General features: G+C 44.5%; 1 protein-coding gene across 4 annotated transcripts; it reads right to left on the bottom strand.

Moving 5' to 3' along the window:
* On the bottom strand, positions 1-27,563 carry FAXC (failed axon connections homolog, metaxin like GST domain containing). Of its 4 annotated transcripts, XR_008465756.1 has the most exons (9): positions 27,286-27,563; positions 26,775-26,910; positions 21,247-21,443; positions 13,952-14,169; positions 8,575-8,691; positions 6,538-6,987; positions 6,250-6,340; positions 5,429-5,472; positions 1-4,892 (listed from the first exon to the last, which is right to left on the bottom strand). XR_008465756.1 is itself a non-coding variant. In XM_054197164.1 (6 exons), the coding sequence occupies exons 1-6, from the start codon at positions 27,561-27,563 to the stop codon at positions 6,704-6,706; spliced, it is 1,230 nt and encodes a 409-aa protein (XP_054053139.1). In that variant the 3' UTR covers positions 1-6,703. The 4 variants fall into 4 exon arrangements, 1 of the variants encoding a protein (XP_054053139.1); XR_008465755.1 differs by having other exon boundaries at positions 6,250-6,987; XR_008465754.1 differs by having other exon boundaries at positions 1-6,340.
* Positions 27,564-27,687: the final 124 nt, after the last annotated feature.

The following is a 27,687-nucleotide window of genomic DNA, read 5'->3' as shown; positions in this document are numbered from 1 at the left end:
TGTAATTTACACAACAATGACATACAGCATAAAGACAAAATATACAGATTTTCATATATATATATACATGGATCAACACAGTGCACAATTTAAAATTATGTTACAATTAAGTGTACAATTTTAAATATGGCTTTATAAACTAGTAGTAATAACAGTGCTAAAATAACGTATGTCTCATGTAAGTTCATACCAAACAACATAATGCAGCTACAGCAGTAAAGTCCTCATTTAGCAACGCGTTGCTTCATTTTGTTAATTAAACCCTGTACACTGCAGCTAGCTGGATAAATCCCTCTCCCTGTATCCATCCACGTGCACTATATTCTTTCTGGATTGCACACCCCAATGGTTAAAACTTTGGATCTTGCATTCTTCCACTATCCTGAAAAATAAAAACCTGTACATTCAAGGAAAGATGAGTTGTAAGAACAAACGAAGAAGTGAGGGAAGAACACACACAAACATAGTGCCCAGTGAGAATATCACCACGACCAGTGAAGCTTAAAAATGCACTTTCTTGTTTTTGTTCAGAGAGCTTAAAAAAACAAGAGTAACATCTTGTTTACCTTACTGCCGCAAACAAGGCAAATTTTTAGGTGAGGATAATTAGAGGAATAAGAGAAGTGGTAAATTCTGGGTCACTTGGAAGCTCAGTTGGAAACTCCGTCCCCGCTGAAGCAAATGGCACTTTTGTCAGCAGCTTCAAAGGGGGCAGGATTTTATTTGCTCTGTAAAAGTTGAATGCCTTTTGCAAGCATATGCTCCGTTTCAGCTTTAGTTTGTTGAGCTGAATGTGGAAATTATTAGATGAAAACCTACAATCCTTTTTATGCATGAGTCAGACTAAATGCCCATAACGATCTCTTCTGGCCTTAAAAAAAAAAAAAATCTGCAAGTGAGGCAACCAGGATGCGGTGCTAACACTGAACACTTCCAACGATGGAGATCCCTGTGCTGTACACAGACATCCCATTTCTTTTCCAAACTCCTCAGGGAGCTGCAGAAAGCCTGGCTGAGAAGTACTTCACATTAGGGTATTTCCATAAGGAAGGAATGCAAGAGAAGCCCTCCCCAATGGCCACCAAAGAGAGGACTGCCCAAGACCGCTGAGACAGAGCCCATTCATGCTGCAACACCTCTCTCCAATAAGCCAAAGCTGTCAAGACTGGGGTCACCGGCCTGAAAATTAAATTCCCCCTCCCACCAGCAACCCACGCGGCACAGGGAATACCTTCCCTTGACAGGGCACCAGCTGGACACAATGACCCACGTTCGCCAGTAAGCTCGAAGCTGCACTCACTGCAGTGCCCTGCAAAGGGGCCAGATCCGAGCAGATCCTTGCCCTCGCCCTTCGTCACCGGGGCATGGATGGTTCTGCAGCGTGAGCACGGGATGACAGCACGCTGGCGGCCTCACCGGAGCCACAGCTACCAAAAGGAGCCCCTGCGCTGGCTACCCAGCACTCATGAGTACCCGAAGCACAGCACAGCACACACGGATACCTGCTGAAAACCACCGCAGTCACTCAAAGGTACCTCTGGTCCTTTTGGTCCACAGGATTAGACACTATTACTCGGGTGCTCCTCCGGATCACAGCCACTGACACGTATGGCACAACTCGCACCTACGCTATACAGATCTCTCTCCCCATTTCCATATGCCAGATACTGGGCCATCCAACATAATTCTGCATTTAGAGTGCATAATTTGCTTTATTTTGATCACATGCCTAATTCATAATTTTGCAGTATTTGGGGGTGGGGGGTAGGCTAAATAGCTACTTGGCAGAAAACAGATCTGAATTCTTATTCAAACATCTAAGGACAAGATGCACTTGAATTCATCCCCTGCCACAGAAATTTCACTTGGTGAGCTGCCCTGCATAAATCTGCACATAACACACTTTTCCAGCAGGCAATATTTTGTAAGGCTTAGTATCTGACAGATATAGCCCTTTCAATGAAAACAGTATGAAACTGTCATGATTACTTGAGCAGACATCACTGACAAAAGGAAATTTGTGCCTGAACTGTTACTGCAGAAATATTTCAGGCAATATTTTTCAAAGAGAATATAGATCTGGAGGGACATTGCCAAGGTTTTAAAGATCAAAACGTGTGACTTGCAGTGTTATAATTGGATGGGAACAGTCCTCCAGATCTGAAACATCGGGTTTGGTTTGGTTTTTAAATCAAGCACCACATTTGTAGGATTTCTGTAGGACCTATACGTCCCGGCGTCTGTTTCTCCCACTCGGTAACAGTGAGCTCTGCTGACAGAGCCAATGAGTCCAACAGGGGTAAACAAATCCCTTCTGACATGACAGAGTGTTACATAGTCAAACACTGCAATTCGCATGAAAAAACAACAGACTGCTTCAAATGTAACTCTTCTGGAAATGCAGGGCTTGCTTTAAACTCCCATTTGCCAAACGAGGAGCAGACCAATTATCCGTTCTCTTAAAGCAGCACAACGGTAACAAAGGCAGTGCTCAACCTTTAGCGGTATTTAAGGTAAAATAACCAAGAACCACCACACTGTCTCCTCGCTAGGATGAGGGGTTGTGCTCCAGCTCGTGACCAGGGAGGGCTCCCATCCAGTCACTGGAAGTGGCATTAGCCAGGCCACAGGTTCAGCCCGAGTCCTCCTGCGGCAACCTGCCACTTGGCACCCTTCCTGCATCCCACCCTCTCCTCTCCCACCCGCTGCCTCCCTCCCTGACCATCCAAGGCCCCCTGCCCTATTTTGGGAGGGGCCGGCCAGCACGGAGGAGCCCCAAGCTAGCTTTCCTCCTACCAGGACCACGTACCACCATCTACCCGAAACCAGCCCAGGGCTGCGGCTGGGACCACGACCAGGTTTGGCGCTGGCAGCTGTGATGCTCTCAGAGACCTCAAGGACATCTGACTCATGACAAGTGTCCCCGAATCTTTCCTAACATCACCCCACAATGAGTGTCTGGCCACAGTGGTGGGAACCCCAGCTAGGGGAAAACCTTATGTGGTCCATGTCACCTCAGACATGACATCATGGCATCCTTCACCCTCCAGCTTGAAATGTCCACCCCAGCTCAGCCATCGGGCATTCGGCACCCTGTGGCTGTTCCAGGTTTCACTGCTGCAGAGACACCTGATGTCCCTGACCCTCAGCAGCAGCGCAGCCAGGACCTCTGGCATCCCTACGATGGATTTGCTTGCAATTTTGATCAATGAGGGACGAAAAAACCAAACAAACAAACCAACGCAAAAAAACCAAGAGGAAATAAAGATGCTCTCCAACTATTTTACGTCCATATGGCCCCTTAGCACTATGATAAAAAAATAGAAATGATCAAAGAGGGCGGAAAAAAAAAAGCCAATCAATCAAAACACTGCAGGACTAAGAAAATATTGCTCTTCTAGCAGAATTTTGGCAAGTCAAAAAAATCTGGGTTTTTTTTTTTTTTTTTGAAGAAAACTCATCTTCTCTTTCCCAATGCAAACCAAAATTAATTTAAACTTTTTTCACAGATGTTAAAAAAGTTGTTTTTTTTTTTCTTTTTAAACATTCCTGCCCTTCCCCACAACACTTTAGTAAGACCAGCTTCCAAAAGAATGAAGTTTGGATTAAATCCTTTTAAACAGGTCTAACAGTCAGTATTTGTTTCTGGAAGGGATAAATAAACCTAAAGACTGGCTATCAAACCTGGACAAAATACTACACCTATAAATTCCTAAAGAGATGCCGTTTTCCTAGTTTCACCTGTAGTTTGAAACACAGTCAAACACAGAAACGCAGACTTTATCAAGAGTAGTTGTCATGAGAAGAAAGCCAACTAACTTCTCCCAACCAACATCTCCTCTAAACTAACCTGAGCAGTCCTCAGAAAAGGCAGGCATGTGACGAGCTGCAAAATACATTCACCTCACTGATTAACACCCTGGGATGCCTCAGCCGACAGCCACAGGCTGCTCCCCCTTCTGATCCTTTCCTCTTCACCTTCTGCAGGGGCAAAGCCCGTTACCTGGCTGGTCAGGGTGAAGTTCAGCCTCCGCTGAGGCACGCCGATTTATTCAAAACAAAAGTAAAAAATGCTGGGTGCGAATGTAACTGTGGCCCCGGCAGGCACCTCCATCCTCAGCACAGGTACTCATGCTATGGTGTGGCAGGACCCGCTCTATCCGCCATGCCAACAGCTCCGGGTACCGGCGGGAGAATGGGGCTGTGGCACAACACCGGCTGTCCACTGCTTTGGTGTCTCCCATCTCCATGCACAGCCATGCAAAATCCCAATCTGGCTGTGCTCAAGCGGGAGGGTAAAACAGCACCATTGACTTCTGGTTAACCCACGTTTCGGGATGTCACAAGGACCCCTGCCACAAATAAATCTGTCAGCCCACCGAAATTACAAAGGTGACAGTGTCTGCTGAACTCAGGCTGGTCTTTTAATAACTGTGACTTATGGCTGGGACTCATCTGCTGTCAGCAGGAGCCTCCATACCTGCAAGCACACCCTCCCAACGCTGAAAAGACGGAGGAAGCACAGCCTTCAAACACACACGGGTAAATGAATGAGAACATCTCCATAAGAATTCCCAACACATTCCCAAGCATTTTTAAAGAGGAACTTTTTGACACGGATGCCTTTTATCCAGAATATCAATACCTAATCTCCGTAGGTAGCATTTGCCCTGACTTGGCTATTAAGTTTCACAGGCGCTTCAGGCCATCACCTCTGTGCTTTCAAGCCCAAGACTTATCTTCTTGTGTCCTATTCCTGTGATTGGTTTCCCGAGAAGAGTCCCAAGTAAGTGGATGATGCCTTCCTCCTTCTCAGTTTTGGTTCACTTTGCAAATGATACTTGCCCACAATAGTGGAGATCATTGACTGGAACATGGCTCCAAGGACATGTCTGGGGAATTGAGGAAACAGGTGCAAATTCATGCCCATCTCAGACCACATCAAACTTGTCAGCTCTCGCTGGGCTGGCTCCCATACATGAAGAGACCCAGGAACTCACGGCAGACACGTGTCCCCCTGCTTTCAGAGCCACGGCTCACTCAGCATTTCCCCAGAGTAAGCACTTCCCTCTACAGGAGATACTCCACGATCCAAAAGAGGTACTCTTTGAAAGCTGGAGTTATTTCAAGCTCCAAACTATTAGGACTACCAACAATTAACGCTCTAAAGCAGTTGCCTGCCCTGTCTCCTCCCAGAATGTATGGCACAACCAATACATTATAAAAATTTTGCTGCAAGATCCCGATTCATTTAACTGTAACTTATAGCGAAAGTCATAATTAAAATATTTTTAAATGGGCCACTACCAAAGTCTGCAGGCAAATACCCAATTTTATACATGTTTACAAATACCACAGCTGTCTCTGAGTTCTATATGCTTTATCTCTACTTAAAACCAACTAGTCATGGCCAAGCAACACTGCTTACCTTCAAACAGGTAAGTAAATCCAATGGATTCATTCTCGCCTAACCTGCATTTAGGGAGACACGAACACAAAGCATGTCAGCACCTGTGCAATCATTCTGCATTTGGGGTTCCAGATTTACAAATGCGCTAGCAAAGGCACCTTAAAAATCAATTCTGGTCATGCTTTCAGCACCAGGAAATCCCCACAGACAGCAGTGCTGAGGCAGCTGCCCTATCTCAACTGCCTCCTTTGCACCGGCTTCAGGGACTGTGCACTGTGACCCAGCACAGTGCCCAGCACCCTCTGAGGCACCTTCCTAAGCCTGGGCCAACACCTTACATTTACACAGCATCCCATGCCTAGAAACACCCCAAAATCGCTTTGCAAGCTTCGTGGGTTTGACGTGCCTGTTGGTAAAGAACACAGGGCACCCACTGCTGAGGCACACCGGACTTTTAGTAACACATCCCAATTCTTTAGCCTTGACTATCAATAGCAGACAACAGCCAGTGGCAGGAAGTAAAAACATAATACTAATTTGAAAACACAGAAGAAATCTGGCCAACACACATTCCAGATGAGTGTTTGGGAGGTCATTCATTAAAACTCACATTTCCCTTCTGAATAAAAATATTCTGGAGTAGCGATTTCCACATTTTACAAAGAACAAGAAATACTAAAAAGCTCCTTTTTGTAGAAATATTTTTTTCCCTCCTGCCTTCCTTGAACTGTGAGCAGTTCCTTCCTGCAAACACTGTAAGTAGCATGTGCACCCAGAGCGTGGGTAGCTATCAAATAAAATCCCCCCCACATCCCCTCCAAAAAAAAAAAAACAAACACCTCAGCCAAATCAATACAGCATCAATCATTTTCTTCCTTGGGAGAAAGGTGTGCCAATCATGCCTCTTCCATCTTTGTCCTTGACCCATTCCTGGAAAGATAAGATATCAACACAAAACAGCTCTGATAAATGCTCCACTTCCTGGAGGTCTGTCCCACCTGGTTGCAGAATCTGGTTTTGAGTGCGAACAAAAACGTAGACTGAAAGGTCCTGTTGCCCTCTGGACCTTCAGTTTGCCCATGTGTGTTTTAAATAACTGTTTACCTTGGTTCCACCTGAAAACTTACACAAAATGAATTAAGGTTGAAATAGTCCGGGTAGCACATGACAGCTGAGTCAAGCACAATGGTCTCTTCCAAAGTGGTATAAACCTCTTCCTGACCTGGAGGAGAAAATAAATCACACTGATCCCAAGAAACAGCTTGTCTGCAAAATGGGAGATGCTTGTACGCATCACTTGCATTGTTCATGATCTCTGTAGTCATCCATGTCCACATCCGAGTCAAAGAGGGAATGTCCAGTGTAATCTGTGTCAGGGGTTTGAGAAATACTGTTCCCTTCCTCATCAAATGTTTCTGTCCTTGAATAAAAACTGAAGTCCTGCAAAGGGGAGTAAGTCTTGCTTGCTTCACTGCTTTCCTCAGATTCATACAGAGTGTTATCATCATCATGGTGCCATTCTGGCCAAAATTTCCTCCTTATTCTTTCACAATACATAGCAAGGTTAATCAGTTCACCTGCAACACAGCACAAGAAACACCAGTAAATACATCCAGTCAATGATGCTTTAACTCACTTGCTGATGCAGAAACACATTACCACTGTTGGGAAACAATTTGTGAAGGTTCTTTCCAAAGACGTTTCAAAATTCCAAGATCCCACCATTCCTCTTAGGGACTCTGTTTCTAACTTTCAGGTAACTTAAAACACACGTTATTAACCTACACACAAGAAGGGTTACACTGGAATGAACATAAATGCATGTAGCAAAATAGCTATCCCAAATTCAACCTCTATAGAAATAAATCAAAACAAGATATTAATACTGTAAGTTTTTCATAGTAAAATTCTTGCTTATTTTGCAGAAGCCTCGTTTCTAAAGACAGAATTCGATCCTATATATACACTTACTAAAATACGGTGAATTTAGCTTTTCTACCACCAGATGGCAGCGTTGTCTGCAAGATAAATTCACATTCTGAAGTTTTTATACAGTCTCCGGCTCACCGTTGATGTTCCTAGCCTTAGTAGCTTATGCCTTATGTTTATACATACATGTACGCTTAGAGAAGAAATTACAGAAAACTTCAAAGAACAAAGAAATAACAGCATATTAAAGGGAATGTCTGTGAAAACTGCACTCACAATAGCATGAGCAGCTGGATGGGTACAGAGAATCATCCATACTGCTTGGGTATTTGCACCTATTACCATCTATTTATTTTCTTTACAGACAAACTAGTTCAACAAACATTGTATTCCTTCTTGAAAGCCATGGACCCTTCAGAATTGTATCTGTGATTCCCCAGACAATAAGGGGAAGAGTTGTATAGACAATACTTACGTCCTCAAGTATTTTTTTCCCCTCAAAGTTTTAATAATGAGCGAGTCTATGCCTCCTAACTGTTGCTTTAATACCTCTCCCTTGCACAGAGCAGATCTACGGGTTGGATTTATTCCTTTTACACCTATTTCACATCCTTTTCCTCCTTAGCTCTTCCCATTTTTCATACTGTGTCTGGTTTTATTTTGAAGAGGGATGCAAAGATACTTTCCCACGCCGATACCACCCCACAAGAAAAAAAGAGAAAAAACCGTGTGGAGGGGAGGGGTATGTTTCCAATTCATGCGAAAGCACAGTGACTCCAAAGCCAGGCTAGACTTTTTCCTTGACCAACATCGTCAATAACAGCAAAGGCTGTAATTTCAGTGGGACAATAGCACTTGCAGTTCTATGAAACTACTCAGCTCAGCAGAATTTGGCTCATGGCCGTGCTTCTGTCTTCTCATACTTTACCCAGCATTCATTCTTTAGAGGCATTCAGTCTCTGCTATGTTAAACAAGGAAAAGATCAAGCACAGGAATAGAAACAATTACCATGTAGAACATTAAAGAGAAAACAAACAAGAATTTTAAGAGAAAATAACATTACAGGGTACAAATGCTACATCAAAGGCAAGAACAGCCTGCGACGCAGCTGAAGTGCTGCTGCAGTCTTCAAATAGCTGAAATGCTGCGGGTCCTTACAAGGTGCTCCAAGTTTAAACGTGGCAAATGTCACCAGGAGTTTTTCATCAGAGATGAAAAACTTAAGTTTTCTTACCTTTGATCAGTCTCTCTGGTCTAGTCCCTGGGAGTGTCCACATTGCCTGTGCCAGATGCCCAAAGACAGTGGCATCAACCGTGGAAACGGTTGGTCCCATAATGTACTTCTTGTCACCTGTAAAAACAACAGCAAACATTTCTTACCTGGATGACACCTCTCCCCAGTTAAAAAAAAAAAAAAATTCCCTGGTTACATCTTTAGCATTATTTTTTTTTTCTCTGAAATCACTTAGCTGAAAATGTTCACTGGTTCAAAGACAATTCAATGTTGAATATGGTTCAAAGCTGTTGCTAGGGTTCAGCAGGTGAAATCCATTACTGCAGCTTCCCCTCTGCTCATCACTTCTGTAACTAGGCCAATTACAGAGCTACCACTGGCCAAATAACCTCCTCCGCTCATCACAGCTGGCAGCACGCACACACTGCACTAGTTCTGCTGCATATAAAATCTCTGCAGCCAGCAGGTGCCTGAAAGCATGATTTTCTCCTTTGGTGCAAACCCACAATCGTTCAACCACGGTTTGAAATCAAGAATGCACTTGCTGAAAGAAGCTAATCACCCTGTATCTCTCGTGCGTACAGATCCAGTTTCAGGTTACCCATTTGATCACATGAAAAAAGGAAGTTGTACCCAAAGCTTCTCTCCCACCGTTTGCTCAGGCTGAAACCGATGCAGCAGTCAGACTGGCAGCAACTGCTCAGAAGTGACCGGCATCTTCAGGAGGAGGACACAGCCATAGACAGGAGTGAACATCTCCTCTCACACACCACCAGCGCAGGGTCCCCAACACAAACACTGGTTTCTACTTCGCAGAGACCAAACAGAGCTACATCAGGCACGCAAGTTGCTTAGGAGTGGCCTGGGTCAGAGGAAGGACGTGTCCACTCCACACAGCTATTCTGCTTACCTCTCTGGGCATCCCAATGCCATGATGGTCCTAAGTGGCCACCACAGCACAAACAGATGGAAAACTACCTAAGATAGGGAAGAAAATCATGTTTCAAAGCCACCATTTGCAGAGAAACATACAGCAGAAACTTGGAGCAAAGACGACACATACGGCACGCAGGTAAAACATGCGGTATTTCAGAGATCAAGTTAGATGGTTGCACAGTCCCTGCCTTGGCCCAAAGTGCTATAAACTCTGTGAAAGTGGTACATAATTGAATTCTCCAAATCCAGTTATCCCGTCTCCCCAGGACATTCTTCCCCTGCCCAATATAAGCTGCCTGTAATTCAGCAGGTTATTAAATGTTAGGGTTATTGAGTGAGTTTAGAAAAACTGTCCAGCAATAAAATGCATCAAATTCCAGAGTACCATACAACGAACGCTGACATCCCCCTGTACTATACAGTGTAGCAAAGCAGCGCTCAGGAATAACCAGTAACAATAACCTCCTCCAGCCTGTCGGGTGTAATTTTAACATGGAGTTAACTCTCTCCAGCTCTCTCATGGCTCCATCAATCTATTGTTTGAAAACTACGTAGAGGGTAAATGTTGTGTCTTTTCAGTACTTATGTGACGCCTAGCATTCATCGATCTCAAACACAGCTCAAAAATTGGTCCCCAAACCACAGTTATATGCCAACACTAGAATTTAGCACCGTACAACCAGGTCTGGGATTCAATCCATAACGATGTTGTGCTGGGAAGTTAATACTGCTGTTTCCATCTTGCTAGAACTAGGGCAGGCAGTGAGTGAGGGCTAAACCACCCCACTCTTTTGCAAGCCAAGCAGCTCCCCAGACACAACACGTACACCCTCAGGTGCGTGGAAACAGAGGGGAAGCGGAAGAAATAGAGCTGTGGTTCCACAATACTGTAAATCTGGTTTTAGGTCACCCTGCACTGCGTAACACAGCCTCCACGCACATTTCCTCCTACCGGTTCCAATCCATTCCCAAAACTTCCCAGTACAACAATTTTCCAGAAGACTTTCTGACAGACCAGGTATCGTCTCTCAGTGTCTAGTTTTATGCCAGATTACACAGCGCCTGTCACATCGAGGCTGCCATAGTGCTAATAATCTCAAACACCCCGATCCCCTGCCTAATCCAGCAGAAATGCAATCACCTGGTCACACCAGACTTGGGTCAAATTTGTACTGCCTGGGGATTTGAGAGCACACAGCTCCACTATTTACAAATGCACCCACCAGAGAATTAAAAAGCAGCTACTTCAGCACGGGGTCGAGAAACCCCAGCATGAGACAGATCTACGATACACAGGGCCAACAGGAGACCTGCAGCCTTCCACAGCAGCACGTACAGCCCACGCAGGCTGCTGCAGGGCATTACAGTTAGCATTAGAGGCTTGCGTTCAGGTTAGTCCCACCTCTGTGTTTCAGCTCTGAGTGCCCCTGCCCTCCACAAAACAGCAAATGCTTTTCAAAAGCCTGTTCAGGCAGCTGCTGCCCTGCAACTCCCTGCTCAAAAATCCCCATTTACCCAAAAGCCTGAAGCAAGCAGACAGCTGAGAGAGCACCAACAGATTTATGGGCACTGCTCACTCACTTGCATCTTTTAAATAATTACCAAAACATATATTTTTATATATTGCTAGCTCATATGCCCAGTTCCCTCCACTTCCTTAACACGACTACCAGGTAGCAGGAAACTACTACAACACAAGGAAGTTATATTCGTGGTTCAAGGACTGCAGGACAAAGAGCAAGATGATACCAACAGGGCAGAATGATCCATCACAGGATTCCACATTCCAATTTCCACGTTTATAAGAGATCTGGAGGAGTCTGCTAGGGAAACAGGTACATGGAAAAAGGAAAAATGATTCTCAGAAATGAAAAAGAAAAAAAAAAGCACCCAAGATGTGACTGGGAATGTCAATATGAGTGTCACAAGACCTGACAGATGCCAAGTTATCGTTCTCTGGAAGCAGCTCTTGGAATTTAAAAGGCATTCTTGTTCCCACGTGAATGGCTCTGTTAAAAAATGGGGAGCATTCAATTAATCTGATATACCTGATGACTGACAGCTATAGTTTGGTATGTGCAGCTATTCTGCATGATAGACATCCTTTTTAAGCTCTTAAAATTGCCCTCTAATTAACAGCCAAAATCCCAACTGCCTCCTCCTAAGGGAAAATATGCAGGCACATATACGTGAAGGAGAAGATTGCTGTGCAGGCAACAGACTAACTGACCACCTTCTCCTTCCCCCTGTGAAACTGGAGGGTCTCCAGTCAGGCTGGAAGTCCTCATCCTACCTCCTGTCCCCAGTCCCAGGATACCACTTGGAGACCACAGTTACCAGACCCAACCATAAACAGCTGGCTGGAGAAAACGTCACCATGCTGGTATTAATGAAAAATCAAGGCAATTATAGAAAAGTAGACAAATGCACCAATAATCAAGAGGGCAAATATAATGATTCACATAACTGCACACTGACTAATCTGACATCCGTTTCAGAGGGGAAGATGAAAAATACTTGACAAATCTGAGTGTCAGCAGAGACTCCAGAGACAGAAGGATGCAGACTTCAAAAAAGGAAACCAAAAGACTTTTACAGGTACTCGGGAACACATTTCAGTTTTCTCTTGAAGGTTACGTCTATTCTTGGCAGACAGGGATGACTTCAGCATGGACACATCCACTGCTGCTCCCTTCAGCCTGCCAGTGCTGCCTAGACAGAATAAGGGGGTTCTGCTGAGCTCCCAAGTCATAGGTTGAACTTGCTCCATCACCTGTACCAACCCCATTCCACTCTGTGACATACATGGAGCCATCCTGTGTCAACCTCAAAGCTATGGCAACGGCAGTCCCACAGCTGAGGGCACTTGGAGCTGGCCACAGCTCTGCAGACGTGCCCAGGTCTCCTCTTCTAAATGATCTGCTCCCTCCCTTCGTCCCCCAGAAAGAAAAGGGACCTCTTAAGCTCCAAAGTTAGGTTTTCTTTGAAGAGGCACTAGAACAGGTAACTTTTTTTGTTAACAAACCAAATGCAGCATGAGAAAGCATTGACACAAGAGAAGCTGTCACCAAATCCCTGCCTTGTCAATTTTGCCCATGCATCGCATGTCTTTTTTCTACCTTGATCCCAATCCAGCAATTCAGCAGGTTTGTTTCAGAAAACAAAATCACAGAAAACTCTACAGAGTCTAGGTCTACAAACATCTGCCTTTCCAAAACACCCTGGAAGCCCAGAAGCATCTCCCTTCCCTTTCTGAGCAAGCACTCAGTTTCTACCTTCTGCTGGGCTCTTCTCACTTCGCTCCCTCCATCCACTCCACACCTATTTATTCAGAGGATGTGCGATATGCCCTCCCTCTGGAGCACAGAGCAGGGAGGTATCCCTCCTGCCCTCCTCTCAGCCACCTCTTTAAAGCGATCACAATAGGGAACAAAGCTGCCACACAGGTACCATCTCCCTTGGTTCCTTGTGCAAGAGGCAAGCAGCACAGCGTAGACGGCTCTGGTGCAGATTTTGGCCTGAGCTACACAACAGAAATAAGGCTCACATGGTTCCAGCTAAGGAATAGCTGGAATAGTCTTAAGGTCAACCTTAAGACTAACCCTATGGGATCCACCCATGACAACCAAGAAGCCTAAACCCACCCATTTTGACAACACAGACTCATCTCCTACTAGCAGCTTTGAATAAAGCTGCTAACACCAACCAAATACAACAAAGTCTAGCTCATCAAAATAACATCTGCAAAGTCTTTCCAAGTGGCTGCCTCATAACTGCCTAGGTGGTGGAGTCTCCGTCTCTGGAGACATTCTCTGTCTCCTAGGCTAGGCAGCCTAGGTGGTGGAGCCTCCGTCTCTGGAGACATTCTCTGTCTCCTAGGCTAGGCAGCCTAGGTGGTGGAGCCTCCGTCTCTGGAGACATTCAAAACACGCCTGGACGCGTTCCTGTGCAACCTGCTTTAAGGTGACCCTGCTCTGGCAGGGGGGTTGCACTAGATGATCTCCCCTTCCAATCCCATGATTCTATGAACAATCCATCAAACAGCCATAAGTTCCATGAATAAAAAAAATGAGACACCCCCCCCCAAAATATAAATAAGAGGTTTCATTTCCAGAACTAAACACTACATTTTCCTAAATTCACATAGCAAAATGCTCTTCCAAAATGGTATCACGTTCTGCTCCTCTAGACACACATACCAGGTGCACAGAGAAGAAAGCCATTTAGCCCTCTAGAGACAGAATTTGGTAACAAACAGCAGGGGAAAAAAGCACTGTCCCTGCCAGAGCAAGGGTGACAGCAGCAGCGCAGACTCTACCTACTGACAAAATGAGATTATTTGTGTACACAACCAAGCTGCCAGGAAGCAGTCGCCATCAATTTCATCCTGTGGACAGCAGGCTGTGATCAAACAGAATGCGCGGAACTCGCTGTACTTTACCCAGGAGGCTTGCTAGAGTCCGCATGTCCTTCTCCATCAGCGTGTACATCTCCTCCTCTGAGAAGCGGCCAATGCCATGGCCGTACATCTCCCGCTTCACGATCCCTTTGGTCAGATGGCAGAGGATCCACTTCAGCAAGTCACTGAAGGGGCCAAAAAGTGAAACCATCTTTTGTGTCTCGTGAAGATTTTCCACCCATTGGCAATAAGCCAAAGTCCTAGAAGGATGCGAAAATAAGTTACAGCAGTGAAATACCCAGACAGCCCATCACCACCCTGCAAAGGCTCGCAACAAAGGTTAGGCAGCGAGCTTTCTTAACGCTGAGCACTCACTGCCCTGGTGGAGAGGTAGTTTCCAGTAAAGAGCAGACCCTGATGCAACTCAGGTGTGACAGCAGACAAAACTGACTTTGCAATCCTTACGCAGGCTGCCCCACACTTATTCTTTCAGTAAATCATGACTCATTCAAGAGAAAATGGCATTCACATTGAAATACAAAATAAACACTGCAGAATTCTGCTAAACTCGCATAACAGAACTGCAGTGCCAAATCTGCCAAAAGGATTTATTAGCTAAAGATGATTGACTGCACAGACCTGGGGAAAACAACAACAAACAGCCCACAAAGAAACCAATCTTTCCCACCAACCTGTTTTCCCCGCTTTCTATACTGCTGAAACTTAGCCAAGCAGTAACTTTGCCCCAACATAAATACTGTAGCAGTCATTTTTCAGAAGATCTCTGCTCTCCTCAGAAACTAAGAATGACACAATCTTTTAAAAATAAAATGTAAGAAAAATGAAGGGGTGGTGGTTATTGGATTAGTTTTCTCCTGTATTTTTTCCTCTCTTCAAAAGGTTGATTTTGTGAGAGACACCTTTTCAAAGGACTCTGTTGTATTTTGAGCTGTATTTCAGGTTTATCGAATGGCAGATACATTACTTTGAAAGGTCTTTTTATAAAAATTTGTCTTACCAGCTGAAATTTGTTCCCTACGTGAATTTTTGTTCTTTACTAATATTTTCAGCAAACAAAAAATTGATTTGTTGCTCTCACTACTCAAGAAACCTATGAAAAAAGAAACATTAATTTTTTTAATATCTAACATCTTCTCACATTACGAAGAAACCAAAAAGACCACATGATTTTTGTCACCAAGTTCAAGGGATGTTGGAAAAAGAGGCTAAAGACACCTCAAAGTAGACATGACAAATATGTGAAGCCAACAGGCTCTCAGAAACACTGGGAGTTGATACACATATTCCACTATGTTTGTAGCAATTTCCAAAATTACAAATCTAAAAGTGGATTTACATATTTGAGATCGTATGAAAACAGGCCCATGGAGACATGATAAACTAATGCAGCTAGATCAAAAAGTTGAAATAGCAAAAGTTGCAAGTTCATGTACACGATTACATTAAACTTAATAATTCCCCATTTCCAATACGATCAGAGCTCAATTTTTTTTAGTTTGGAATACAACTTCAGTTTTATCTTTGTACATATTTCTAATTCCATATAATTTCCTTAGTGCTGATACAGATCGCCTAATTCGAGACAGGGGGGAAAAAAAAAAAAAAAATCACAAAGCAGTATTTCCTGAAGAATTCCTGTGAATTTTTTTTTAAATGTATGTTTTATCAAACTCATGTATGTCACAAACAGAAGCTGAATTCAGCAGTACCACCGGGGAACAACTATGTTTCCACCACGAAAATGTATTAAACTTTAAGTTTCCACAGATTCTTTACTGGAATTACTAATAACATGAGGTAAAAGAAGAACATTTGGCATAACAGCTGAAAAAAATCCACTTACAGCTCAAATTTAGAATGTTCCCAACAGAGCAGGTGAAAGGCATTTTAATTCATTTAAAAATTGTCCACTGCAGGACAATGCCTTCTGCTCAAACTGATTTCATTAAAATCAGTATAGTGAGGCACGTGCAGGTTTTGCTGCAAACGCACTGCTATGTTTCTGATGGCTTTTATCCTCAACAGGTTTCTCCACAACCCTTTACACTGTATTAAAGTGACGAAAGCATCCTGCTGAAGTTTCGCACGCTTCGGTACCACTCTTCAAACGGGGTTGTTCTGCACAATCCTTGTTTTTCAAAATGGACGGATCAACTCAAGTCACTGGGCTGCTTTCAGCACAGCAGAGTTTGAAACAAAGCCAGACTTAGCGAGAGGCACCAGCACAAAAAGGGGGAAAGCGAAGCCAGCAAGCACAGGCATAAACAGCTAGTGAAACGCCAGAAGTATTGTATTTGGCTAGATGTGGTGGAAGACTGCCTTGCTCCAGGAACAAAGGTAAAACAGGATTTAAGAAGGCTGGAAAGTAGACTGGGCTGAAAGCATAAGGGTGCTCCATAGAGCAGAACGTTTCAGTAGTCGTGTTTCATGGGCCTGGGAAAGGAAAAGGTCCCTTCGGCAGGTGCAGCTCAGAACAGGAAGAAAAACTCTGGTCTTGGTGCAAACGCTGGGAAATAATAGCAAATACTATCTATATCTGTAAGTTATTACTTGAATAAGCTGGGGGAAAAAAAAAAAAAAAAGAAAACTGCTCTCCAAGAGGACTGCTGTGCATCTCACTGCAAAGACCTCTTCTTCCCCAAGTACAGACCTGACCAGCTTCACGCAGCAACTCTGCAACACAACTCAGTTGCTTTAGGACAACAGGCCTGGCCATGGAGAGAGACAACAAGGAAAAGAAGCTAAAACAAAACAGAAAAAGAAAACAGGAGACTCTGCTGCAGCATTTTAAAAAGTCACCCCAGTCGCAGAAGACTAACTCAGCCCTATGGACTTACCATCACTATTGTTCACACCAGCAAGCTGGCACTGCACCAAGAATGATCAACCATGTCCAGGATGGCTTTAATTTCATGAGACAGGATGAAGAAGGTTTCCCACAAAGCTAATTAGCCTATACTTTAAATCAAAAATACATTTCCCTAGCGCTCACTTGCTTGCTCTGGGGCAGAAGGTCTTTGGGTCTGGAAGAAGCAGAGATCAGACGAAGCGTTTAACGATCAGGACACTAAGGCAGGGAGAGCAGAACTGCACAGGATTTAGGTAATCCTGCTTACGTTAAACTGTCAAGCACTATCTTAAGACATCTGCTTGTCACTCTGAATGAGTAAAACTATCACATGTCCCAAATCCCAAATTTACATGGGCAATAAAGGCAGCTAAACAGACAACTACAAAGTTTACTCCTACAATTTTATGGGTTTGAGCATGCAAAAGCAAAGAAAAAAAAGCAGGCTCAGATCCAGCGAGTCAGTTAAAAGCACTTTTAAAACTGGCTTTACAAACACTTTGTTAAAATAATTCTATTCAAAGGTTCATTAATCTGTGCTTCCTATCAAAACATGCTCCTCTGCATTTAATCCCACCCTTCATCCTTCTGCTCAAACTACATTACTAGAGTATTATCAACATTACAAAAGGTTAGAAAATGCCAGAAAACTGGTAGTCTATGTAACCTACTTCAGCATAACTATACATCTTAAACTACAGTTAGTATTTATAGGATGACATAATTATTTTAAACATTGGCCTGAACTGAGCATTTTGGGAAACATTAACATTCCCATTTGTGCCAGCACATCTGTACAAATCTTAGAATATAAATAAAACAATAATGCGTTAAAGAGCAATGCTGCGGGGGTGAAGCAAATCTGAAGTCTAAATGTAAAAGCAGCTTTGGCCTCAATACATAAATCAGGAGAGGAGATGGAGAAAGTGACTCATCAACAGTGGCTTGCCTGATTATTCCCAAACTCTCTGAACATCAAGGCAAGGGGGAGGTGTTCACACGGATGTGAACTGGGGCTTATTTTGCCTATCTGAACCTGTGCAGAGTGGAATTTCTTGATATACAAAAGGATTATAATAAATTCATTCCACAACCTCCTGTAGAAACACCACCTGCTGTGCACCATCCAAAAGCAACTGGCTTTTAAGCTGCCAGTGGCATTCAAGGGTCATCATTGTTAATAGCAGGAGAGACGCTGCTCTTGTAATTGGCTTGATGTATTTAAACATATTTATATTATAAACGTATTTTATGTTTAATACATGGCAAGTCTGAATGCCAACCAAAGTCAGATTCATTTGTATTCTCATACCATGCTTTTCCTGTGCTTCAAGCACTCATGAAATACGTGATGCTTACATGGTCTTCTTGAAAGACAAAGCAAGAAGTGAGTTGAATACGTATGCGTGTGTGTATATATATATACATATATACACACACACGCTCTTATAGATCACCTCTTTAGATCACTAAGGTTGTGTTTGACAATACAGCTAAACCAAGCTAACAGGTTAGTTTGGTTAAGCTGCGTATTCAAGGCTTTAGGTTCTCACTAAGCACATTAATGTCATCAGCCTGAGATCCTTCTCCTGACATTAAAGTGCCAGAAAGCACCTCGCAGTGCCTGCTAGCCCTCCAGGCACCAGGAGCTACCTGGTTTGAATGCTGGCAATGCTGCCGAGTCCAGCATGTCAGCACCAAAAGGATGTGAGAATCTGACATCCCCCAGCCCATCTTACACAGAGGTCTGGTCCCACCAACGTGCTGCAGATACACCAAAAACTCAACGCATCCCGAAGATGGCTGTGCGTGCCCCACTGGTTTCTGAGGGCCCACGGGTCGCTGCAAGCAGTGGAGGCTGCCCAGGGCAAGCCTTCAGCAGATAACAGAGGTCTGCAGTGGGTCCAGGGCCTCAGACAAGAGCCACAAAATCGGTCTGCTCCCATCTCTTCCCTGCTGACTCAGCCCAACACCCATTCAGGTTCCCAGGCTTTTTTATTTTCTTTTGCTGATTTAAACATAGCAAAAGCCTAATAGTTATGGCATTCTCCAGGGACAGGAGTTCCAGTGCCAGCTCCCAATCAGTCTTGTGCATCTCAGAGATATGCTCTAATCCCAGCACAAAAATAGGTATGCTCACTCGCTTGCTGTCTTTCTGCCTGACCCCTGCCAGGTATCGCAGCCTGGGGCGGAGACAGGGTGTCTAGAGGCTGAGGTTCACAACAGCCCTGCATTGCTCTCAACTCCAGCCAGAGCAGCAATTTCCACCTGTAAGAGGCACTAATTAGTGAAGATGAGCAATTACCTCAGCAAAAGCTAAAAGTTTCAGGAGGAGATGCTAAACACCCACCAGGATTAGCTCCATCCAGAGACAGCATACCACAGGATGTACTTTGCTTCTTTGTTCGATAAATGTACTACAGTATTACTTATTTATGACGAAGCTACTTTGCATGCTGCTGGCAACGAAATGGTATGAAATCACTTTTTATATCACTGCTTTGGAGGCTGGATTTTATAAACCTTATTCTGCAGAAAGGCAATCGCTGTCCCAAGTTCCTCACCGTGAGACTTGAGGACACCATGAACAAACCCTAAGCTTCTGGTGGGAAGTGGGCAGGTTCAAGGACCAATGTGAAGGGATCCCACAACCACAGATGCAATGCTGTCAGGGAGAAAGGCGGTCCTACACAGCTAAAGCCTGATTTTATTTTGGTCTAAATACAAGATGGTCAAGGTTCTTATCCAGGACTTAGAGCAGTACAACTGTGATGCCACACAGCTCAGGCTTTGCCTAGTACTGAGAACTGGCATGGTGTAACCTCACCAAGGTAGCAAGCTTCTGGTAAGCCACACAGCAGGTACATACAGTAATACAGCTGGATGTTCTATCTACTACACTGCAGCAAAAACACATGCCTTAGGGAAACTCAACTGTGTGACTAAACAGGAAAGGCAACAGGGACAGAGTCAGGCATACAGGTCTTTATTCTTACTTGGTCTAGCTTTGTCCACCCATTTCAATGCCACCTCCCTGAGTGAGCACTTGAATTGGCAATACCTGTCCCCCATGCCCCCCCCTTATATCACACCCAGCAGTGCTGAGTCAGCTCAGAGGGAGCCTGGATGGACAGCCAACAGCTTCACAGAGGAAAGCGTGATTTGTAATTGAGACACAACAGCTGTGTAAGTTTGTCATCAGTAATGTTACATTTAAAGCAGTTAAGTCTATGGACCGCGAAACAACCGACACTAAGGCAAGGAGATGGAGCATTAGGGGATTAAAAGGCCTCATCTTCCCTTTGTCAGCTTTTATTATTGAGGGGGGAAAATGAACACACAAAATAACCAACATTTGCAGGCTACTTGAGTCAGATTTTTTGAGGCTATGGACTACACATGGGCATAACTGGTGAAGGTCACACTTCTTGGAAGGCAGGCATTACATTTCTAAACCACACCATTTGAATCTGCCTACTGAATGCTAAAATTGTTCCCAGGAAACACTAACAATTATTTGAAAAACTATAAGTACACGTGTTGCTGCTCATATTCGATCACAAGGTGAAAGAAAAAGCAAGTAAACGCATTCAATTTAAAATCACACATTGTTTTGAAGAAAAGAAGTGCAACATGAACAGAAGACTTAGTACATCAAGGACTTAAATGCACGCTAGCAAGCAAACTACTGGGAAAATGCCTTGTGCCCGCTGAGGCAGCCAATGCAGCATCCAAGATGCCATGTCCACCTGCTACTTCTACGAATTCAGGATGGAAAGGGCACTTAAAAAAGGACTGAAACGTGAAGTGGGGGAGGGAAATCACAGGTATTATTTTCAAAGGTATCAGTAAAATGCACAAAGTACCAGCAAGGCTATGTTTTCCATTCATTCACATACTTCAGCTTCTCCGGATACTCTAAGACTGTATCCTATCAACTGGCACTGTTGCCAACAATACATATTAACAGGACTATCCTGTGTCACAGGAAAGGCAATAATCCATATTGTAATCACACACAGAGATAATTAAAATCAGTATCTGTAATAACACAATATTCTGGATTCACTATGAATGCTGGATTTGTTCCCCTGCGCAGACCCAAACCAAATGTATTCAGCCATCTTGATTATTTGCTCATTATTAACAAGGCTGATCCTATACGGAGATCACGTGAAACAGGACAGAGAAACAGCCCACTGCTGCTCCCTTCTGCAAAGCTGCAGGTGAAGGGCCTGACTTCTCACCGTGCTTCCACAGCACAACAGCTTCTCAGGGGAATTACCCCCTGGCTCATACTAGTGCATGCAGAAAGCAGCAGCAGTTTTCTAGGGTGAAGACAGTTGTGAAATTAATAATTGGGTACCCAAGCTTTCTGCAAGAGAAAATAAGCATTCACATCCAGGCACGAGCGCAGGGGCAGATCTGATAGCGCAAGAACGCAGCCAGCTTCGCCATACAAGCTTACCAGTAGAAGTGCTCCTCCACCATTTTTGTCACTGCTCTGGAAACAGCTCTTTCATGCGGGCCAAGGTGTTTATTTAAATTCACTCCAAGTTTCTCTTCCAAAAAGTCAATAATGAACTCTGTGCCAGATACTTTCTTGTGATTGTATTCAATCCAAGGCATTTTCCCTTGAGGGGAAAGTTTTCCATCAAAATAGTTCTAAGAAAAAAAAGGAAGTAAACAAACAAACATACAGACAAATGAGGCCCTTCAGGTTCTGTTTCAATAAGAATAAAGCTTTTAAAATATTTTTCTGTGTTTTTAAAAGGCAAACTTTTTTTTTGTTTAATACTCCAGACTAGTAGTAGCTGTTCAATCAGAGCAAAAGCGTTACCCTGCATAATTCAGATAAAATTATTTCCAGGTCCTGCAAGGTGTTACATGCTTTTATGTTGGATGCCACGTGATGTAATATTATTTAAGTACCCAGGCTATTTAAGGGGTTGGAGATGCTCAGATCTCCCAGAAGACTGGGTTTCTTATTTGTCGTGATTTTTAATCACAGGACTGAAACTTAAATTTGGCTCTTGCACAGAGCAGCGCTTTTCACGTTAAAAGTACTCTACGCAGATTCATCCACTACCTATCTCAGACAGCTGCATTACCTCCAAGGATAAAACACACACAATCACAAGCATGTAACGAAAGGCCCATCATTCCTTCACTGGCCAGGAATGAAAATCTGCCTTTACATGTGCTTCTGCAACTTCATAACGTAGAAGTGTCATACATTTACAGACACACTTGTTACAATTGGATCTCCAAGAGTCTCGCACCAGTACAACACTACTGTATTGCTGGATGCTGGTATGCTCAGCATAGCACTCACATGCTAGTAGCAATGTATTTTCCCCATTTTACAGTTGGGGAAGGTGAAACAGAGATTAGAGAATTTATGTCTCATCTGACAAACACAAGAGGAATTGATGGCTTCCAGAACATGATCAGATGTTTGACTTCAATTCTCTCTTACTGTTGAAGGCAGAGCTTTCTATTTTATTGTGATTCACTTCCTCATGTCCTGTTATCTACTGAATGAAAAATCCCAGCTCAGAAACCCAAACCATAAAGGCTCATAATAAACAGGCCCATACTCAAGTCTCTGTCAGTCACCCTAACCATTTTTGGATCTGGCTCCTAATCGCTGGAGGTTTAGGTTTAGTAGTTCTGGACCTCAAATATTTACCCTTCCTGAATCCATTAAAGATGCGTTAAGGTCCTCCCGCAGCAAGGAGCGTACACCAGAACATGCCTCCATCTCAGTCTGAGAGCACAGCATCCTGGCTACCACTCAAAACACGGATGGGCAAAGCACTACAAACGCCCAGTCATTCCCGAAGACTCTTCCCTCATGGATGAAAACAGAAGAAACGGGTAACGCTGCTGGGAAAACAATGCCTTCTGGCCGTAGCCTTTTCTGGGATTTCTGCCCAAACAACTGCGTGGGTCAATAAAGCAACTGAATCCACCCCGCTTGCATGTATGGGTGACGTCGGGAGAAACTCTAAAGCTGCTGCACACCTGAAACTGAAAGGAGAGCACTGCCCCATCCTTCCACATTCCAGACCTTTCCTTCAACAAAAAGGCTCTTGCAGCACTCAGACTGACTGATAGGTTTCCATATTTTTTCATTATGAATTTACTACAGAATCATAAACTTTTTCTGGAACTACATAGTGTGTCTATATGGCACTGAACATTTAATCTTTATTAAGCCCTTTCAGAATGAGATTTCCCTTCTTGTGCACAAACACTGATGTTTTACAAAAGCCACTAGACTTTAAGATGTGTTTATTACACATTGCAATTACTACAGTCCATATCATCTGCAACGCAGAAAAAAAGCAAGTTTTATTATTCAATTACACATTTCTTCAAGCACATATATTATATATATGAATACATTGCGTAAAAACTTGTTAGCACTGCATTAATATTACACTCTCAAAAACACAAATGAGAGCTAAAGTTCTTATAGGAAAGTTAGTATAGGTAAGCTTAGAAAAGCCTTCTCAGGATTTTCATGTTTCACTACATAAAAACAAAATAGGAAACATCTTTCAATGACCTGAGAAAACCTTAGTCTCTTGACAAATCTGTTATACTGTTCTTGCATCCACTGTTCTCAAATGGGTAATTTTAGGCTTGAAACCTCAGTACCCTTACAGCTGCTACTAATTGCCATCAAATATTTATCGATTTTCCACTTAAAAATTGTTCCAGCTGCAAAGCAGGGAAAAGCTATGGTATTATCATTAAAAAAAAAAAAAAGAACAATCAAACAAAATATCCCCTCATACCTCATAGTACGTTTAACTGAACTGCAAAGCAACAATAACAAAAGGTCCCCAGAACCTCATTTATAGAGGAATTTATGAACAGAATGGCATAGGGCACTTCTGGGGCAATTTTATAGTACTCTCCAGAAAAAATTACGTTCCACATTTTCAGTGCTTATGCTTTTAGTTTTACTCACGTCTCTTCACAAGGAGGCTACCATCTTCACAGACCCAGCACAAAACCAGCATGTTTCTGCTGTGCTAATTACTTCTCAGATTACATAAATGCTCAGCTCTCCATATTTGTGAGGGAATCAAAGAACACCCAAAAGATCTCCACGAACACACAGAATAGGCTCTTTCTAAGCAAGCTCTATCAAGAAAAGCATCAAAAATCTGAAAAAAAAAAACAAAACAGCTGGGTACTATGACAGCCCAGCTGGAGTGGGGCTGCCAAATTGTTTTGGATGGAGAACTTGCACCTAGAAAGGCAGCTTCGGGAAAGTGTAAGCACGTTACAAGAGCGCATCCATTGGGAGCAATTCAGATGAGAGTAAGGTAGGAATGTGTCTCCCAACTCCACTCCTCATGTGCCATTAAAGCACGTTGTATAACACACAGCACGTTATTCAATAGTCTGATGCCCTATTAATAAACACAAGGAACTGAAAGAGTAAAAGCAGTCCAACGACCTCTGATGCCTTTTCTTCACCCCATTTCACCTCCCTTCGAAGCATCCCCTCCCCAGGAAGGTGATGACCACAGCAATTCTCCAGAGGCGAGCCCTGGTGCCAGCAGCACACAGGCAAGGGAGGTGTTTCCTCCTGCGTCAAGCCATATAGCCCCCCTACATACCCACCCCGCTGCCTGCCCGGGGGGCCATTGGCTGCCTCTGTCACCTACAGTGTCCTACAGGTAACACAGTCACAAGGGAACAAAATAAATGTCTCCGGATAGTCCGAGTATAGAAAACTTCATAACTCCAGCTGAGAACGGCATTGCCTGCTGGCTCTCCTCCCTCTTAATCCCATGGTGGCATCTACACCTTTCTCCGCCCATCAGAACCAAACACAGCACCCTACTCCTAACACAAGGACAGAAACAGAATCTGCCTCTTCCAGAAGAAAAGCTGGGTCTTCGGCTTAGCTCCACAAAACTCACCTCTAAAACCCTACATAGGGTGGGTAACCCCAAAACACCTTAAATCTGTATAAACCAGCACGGCTAAAGTGTCAACCTGGCATTCCCAGCATCTGCGGGACCTGTTCCTGCTCTCCCCCTCCGCATGTGGAGCATGTGGGCAACTGAGCTGGGCTAAATAAACTAAACCTTCATGGCTCCAGCCAAGCCAGCTCTGTCCCAGCCTGATCTGCCACAGAAAAACACAGGCAGGAAGGGACAAGAGGGAGCCACCTGCCGCTGAAGGTAGGACTGCTGGTTTTGGCGGTTCCTCTGACCTGTGCCAGCTTAGGTGCTCACAGCTAATGAGTAAGGACAGATAGATGCAACCCCAAAAAGCAATCCTGACCATCAGTACAGAGAATAAAGAGGGGAAGATAACCCCCTGGAAATACCTCTCTCTCTCCAAAAAGCTGGGTGAGTCACTTCTACCCAGCATTAGCTGTCTAAATGGCTCCAACTTGAATCACACAAATGCACAGTGTTATCTTTTAAAAGTGACCATAACCTGTCACAACCGTATTTTATAACCACAGCTTGCTTTAACTACTCTCCACCAGAGCAACTTTGACCATTGCAAACCTCTGAATCGCATCAACTGCCATGAAAAACAAAACAGAAAAAAGAAAACCGTTCTCACCAGAATAGTTTTCCCCTCAAACATGCCATTTCTACCCGAATTACTCTGGGTGGAGAGGCAATGTGCACTAAGTCCTCCTGCTCCAATGATGTGTTCAAACTTCAGTTATCTTGCAGGTTCTGTAAACCTAAATGAGGAAACTACATCCCACGGGATGGAAATCTCCCAGTTTAATGCCCTGAAGTATCTGATTCAAGTACCATTAAATCGTAAGATAATGAACATTAAACTCAGGCTTTTAAAGACTTAAGCAAAATGTGCTAATTAGGTTTTCTTTCACTTCCGATGTAAAGGAGTTTAATCGCATACAAAGCCAAATGAATATCAACCACAAACGTGTAAAAAAAAAGAAAAGGTTGTAATATGGTTGGTTTTCCTCTGTAAAACACTGGACATAAACAAAACATTCTTCCTAACACCTTGGTCTGCAGAAGTTAAAAGTGACTTGAACTCACGTTGGGCGAGCAGGCAACTTACCCACATCTCAGTCTCTTTGAGAAAGTAAGATGCCAAATTTACATCATTTGCGGGGAAAAAAAGAAAGAGGAAGAAAAAAAGAAAAATGACATTTCTTCTACCCAAGATTCTTGTTACACTTGTGACCACTGTTGTACCATCTTAAATACACTCAATACTTTACACAAAAAGAAAAGAAACCTGTTCCACGTTTCAAAGAGCTTCGACACCACAACAAGGTGCACGCCAGACTCGCAGCGTCACAACTAAACCTTGCCGCTAACAGGCGAGACTGCTACATTCAAATTTCTGCTCTCCCAGGTTTCATTCACCCGAGTAGCTCGGGCTTCGTCCCCTGTGGGAAGATGGCCCAGGATACACCCAGCCACAATTAAGAAGCGGCTTTCAATACCTCTAAAAGCAATCCTGTCTCCCTTCACTGGAAGTGAAGCACTGGCAATGGGGGGTGAAGCAAAAGGCAAGTATGTCTTCCCAGGAGAGCTCCAGAGAGAAACCCTCCAGGAAAATAAGAAGCTGCAGCTGTCTAATCTTGATCTCTTTCTTTAGCACGGTGAAATTCTAAGAGACTACATAATGTTACACTTCAGTTTCGGGGTGTTATTTAGCATTACATAAACTCCAGACCACTATCCCACTTCAGCATTTCCAGCCAAGGTAACTTCTGACATTCATTTAGCTTTGCCAGTGAAATGCAGAGCTGTTCCAGATCAATCTTATTCAAGTTGTATCTTTAAAGGTTATAAACACCGAATTTAGGCAGAGACAAAAAAGTGTCGGGGTACCCACCTCGTTGCAGGTGTGTGTTTACATCCCTCTGGGTGAGACCGACTGGGGAGGAGGGCAGAAAGGATGCCTATTTGGCATTTTATGAAATCATAGCAAACTGCAGGGTAAAGGAAAGCTGCACAGACGTACCTGGTAGGGGAGATCCGCCATTCTTAAGTAAGTTTCCATTTTCAGGCAGAAGGGAGATAAGCTTGGAACGCCATTGGTAGGCCGTGAAAACTGATGCAGTATGATAGCATCTTTCGAATCAAGCTCTTGCTCTTTCCTGTCAAAAAGAAAACAGAATTAAGGAAAAAAAAAATAAATGAACAGGTGCATGATACATCAATAGATTAAACAGACAAAGGAGACATCCTGGCCGAGACAACGCAAACATCCTCCTTTAACGGGGGTGCTGCAGGCTTGTGATTCCTCGGATCCAGAGATGGCGAGAAGGAAGCGGGGGGGGGGGGGGGGAGGGATAAACGGCAAAAAACCCGGTGAAGCGGAGAAACCACCCCCATCAGGCCTCAGCGCCCTCGCCCCTCAGGTGAGCGCCGCCTCGGCCCCGCGGCCGGAGCGCCCTTCGCTTCACCGCTTCTCCTCAGGGGGCAGCGCCCGGCACCGCCGCCCTCCCCCAGGCCCCCCGCCGCCCCCTCACCGTATGGCCAGCAGCTCGTGGAGCAGGTAGGCGGCGGCGGCCAGCAAGGCGCCGCCCGTCAGGTACAGCGTCTTCTTCCACCAGGAGTCGGTGCCCAGCGCCGCCATGGTGCCGCCCGCGCCCCCGCCCGCCAGCGGGAAGGCGACGATCTCCCCCCCCCCATAGAAGGCGGGCGGCGGCTCCTCCGGCCCCCCGCACCACCCCAGCGACAGGCTGCGGTTGCGGCTCAGGTCCGCCACGCAGGAGCGGGGAGCCGCCAGGCCCACCCCCCACAGCATGCTGCGCCCGGGCCCCGCATCCCCCGCCGAGCCCCCCGCCCTGCCCTGCCCAGCCGCGGCGGCGGGGAGGGCCGCGCCGCGCCGGGCGGCTCCGGCGGCTCCCTCAGCCGTCGCTGCGCGGCTG

Source organism: Rissa tridactyla, chromosome 3, assembly GCF_028500815.1.
Source record: "Rissa tridactyla isolate bRisTri1 chromosome 3, bRisTri1.patW.cur.20221130, whole genome shotgun sequence".
NCBI lineage: Eukaryota > Metazoa > Chordata > Aves > Charadriiformes > Laridae > Rissa > Rissa tridactyla.
The sequence above is the reverse complement of the archived record's forward strand: the minus strand, read 5'-3'. Positions and strand labels throughout refer to the sequence as shown.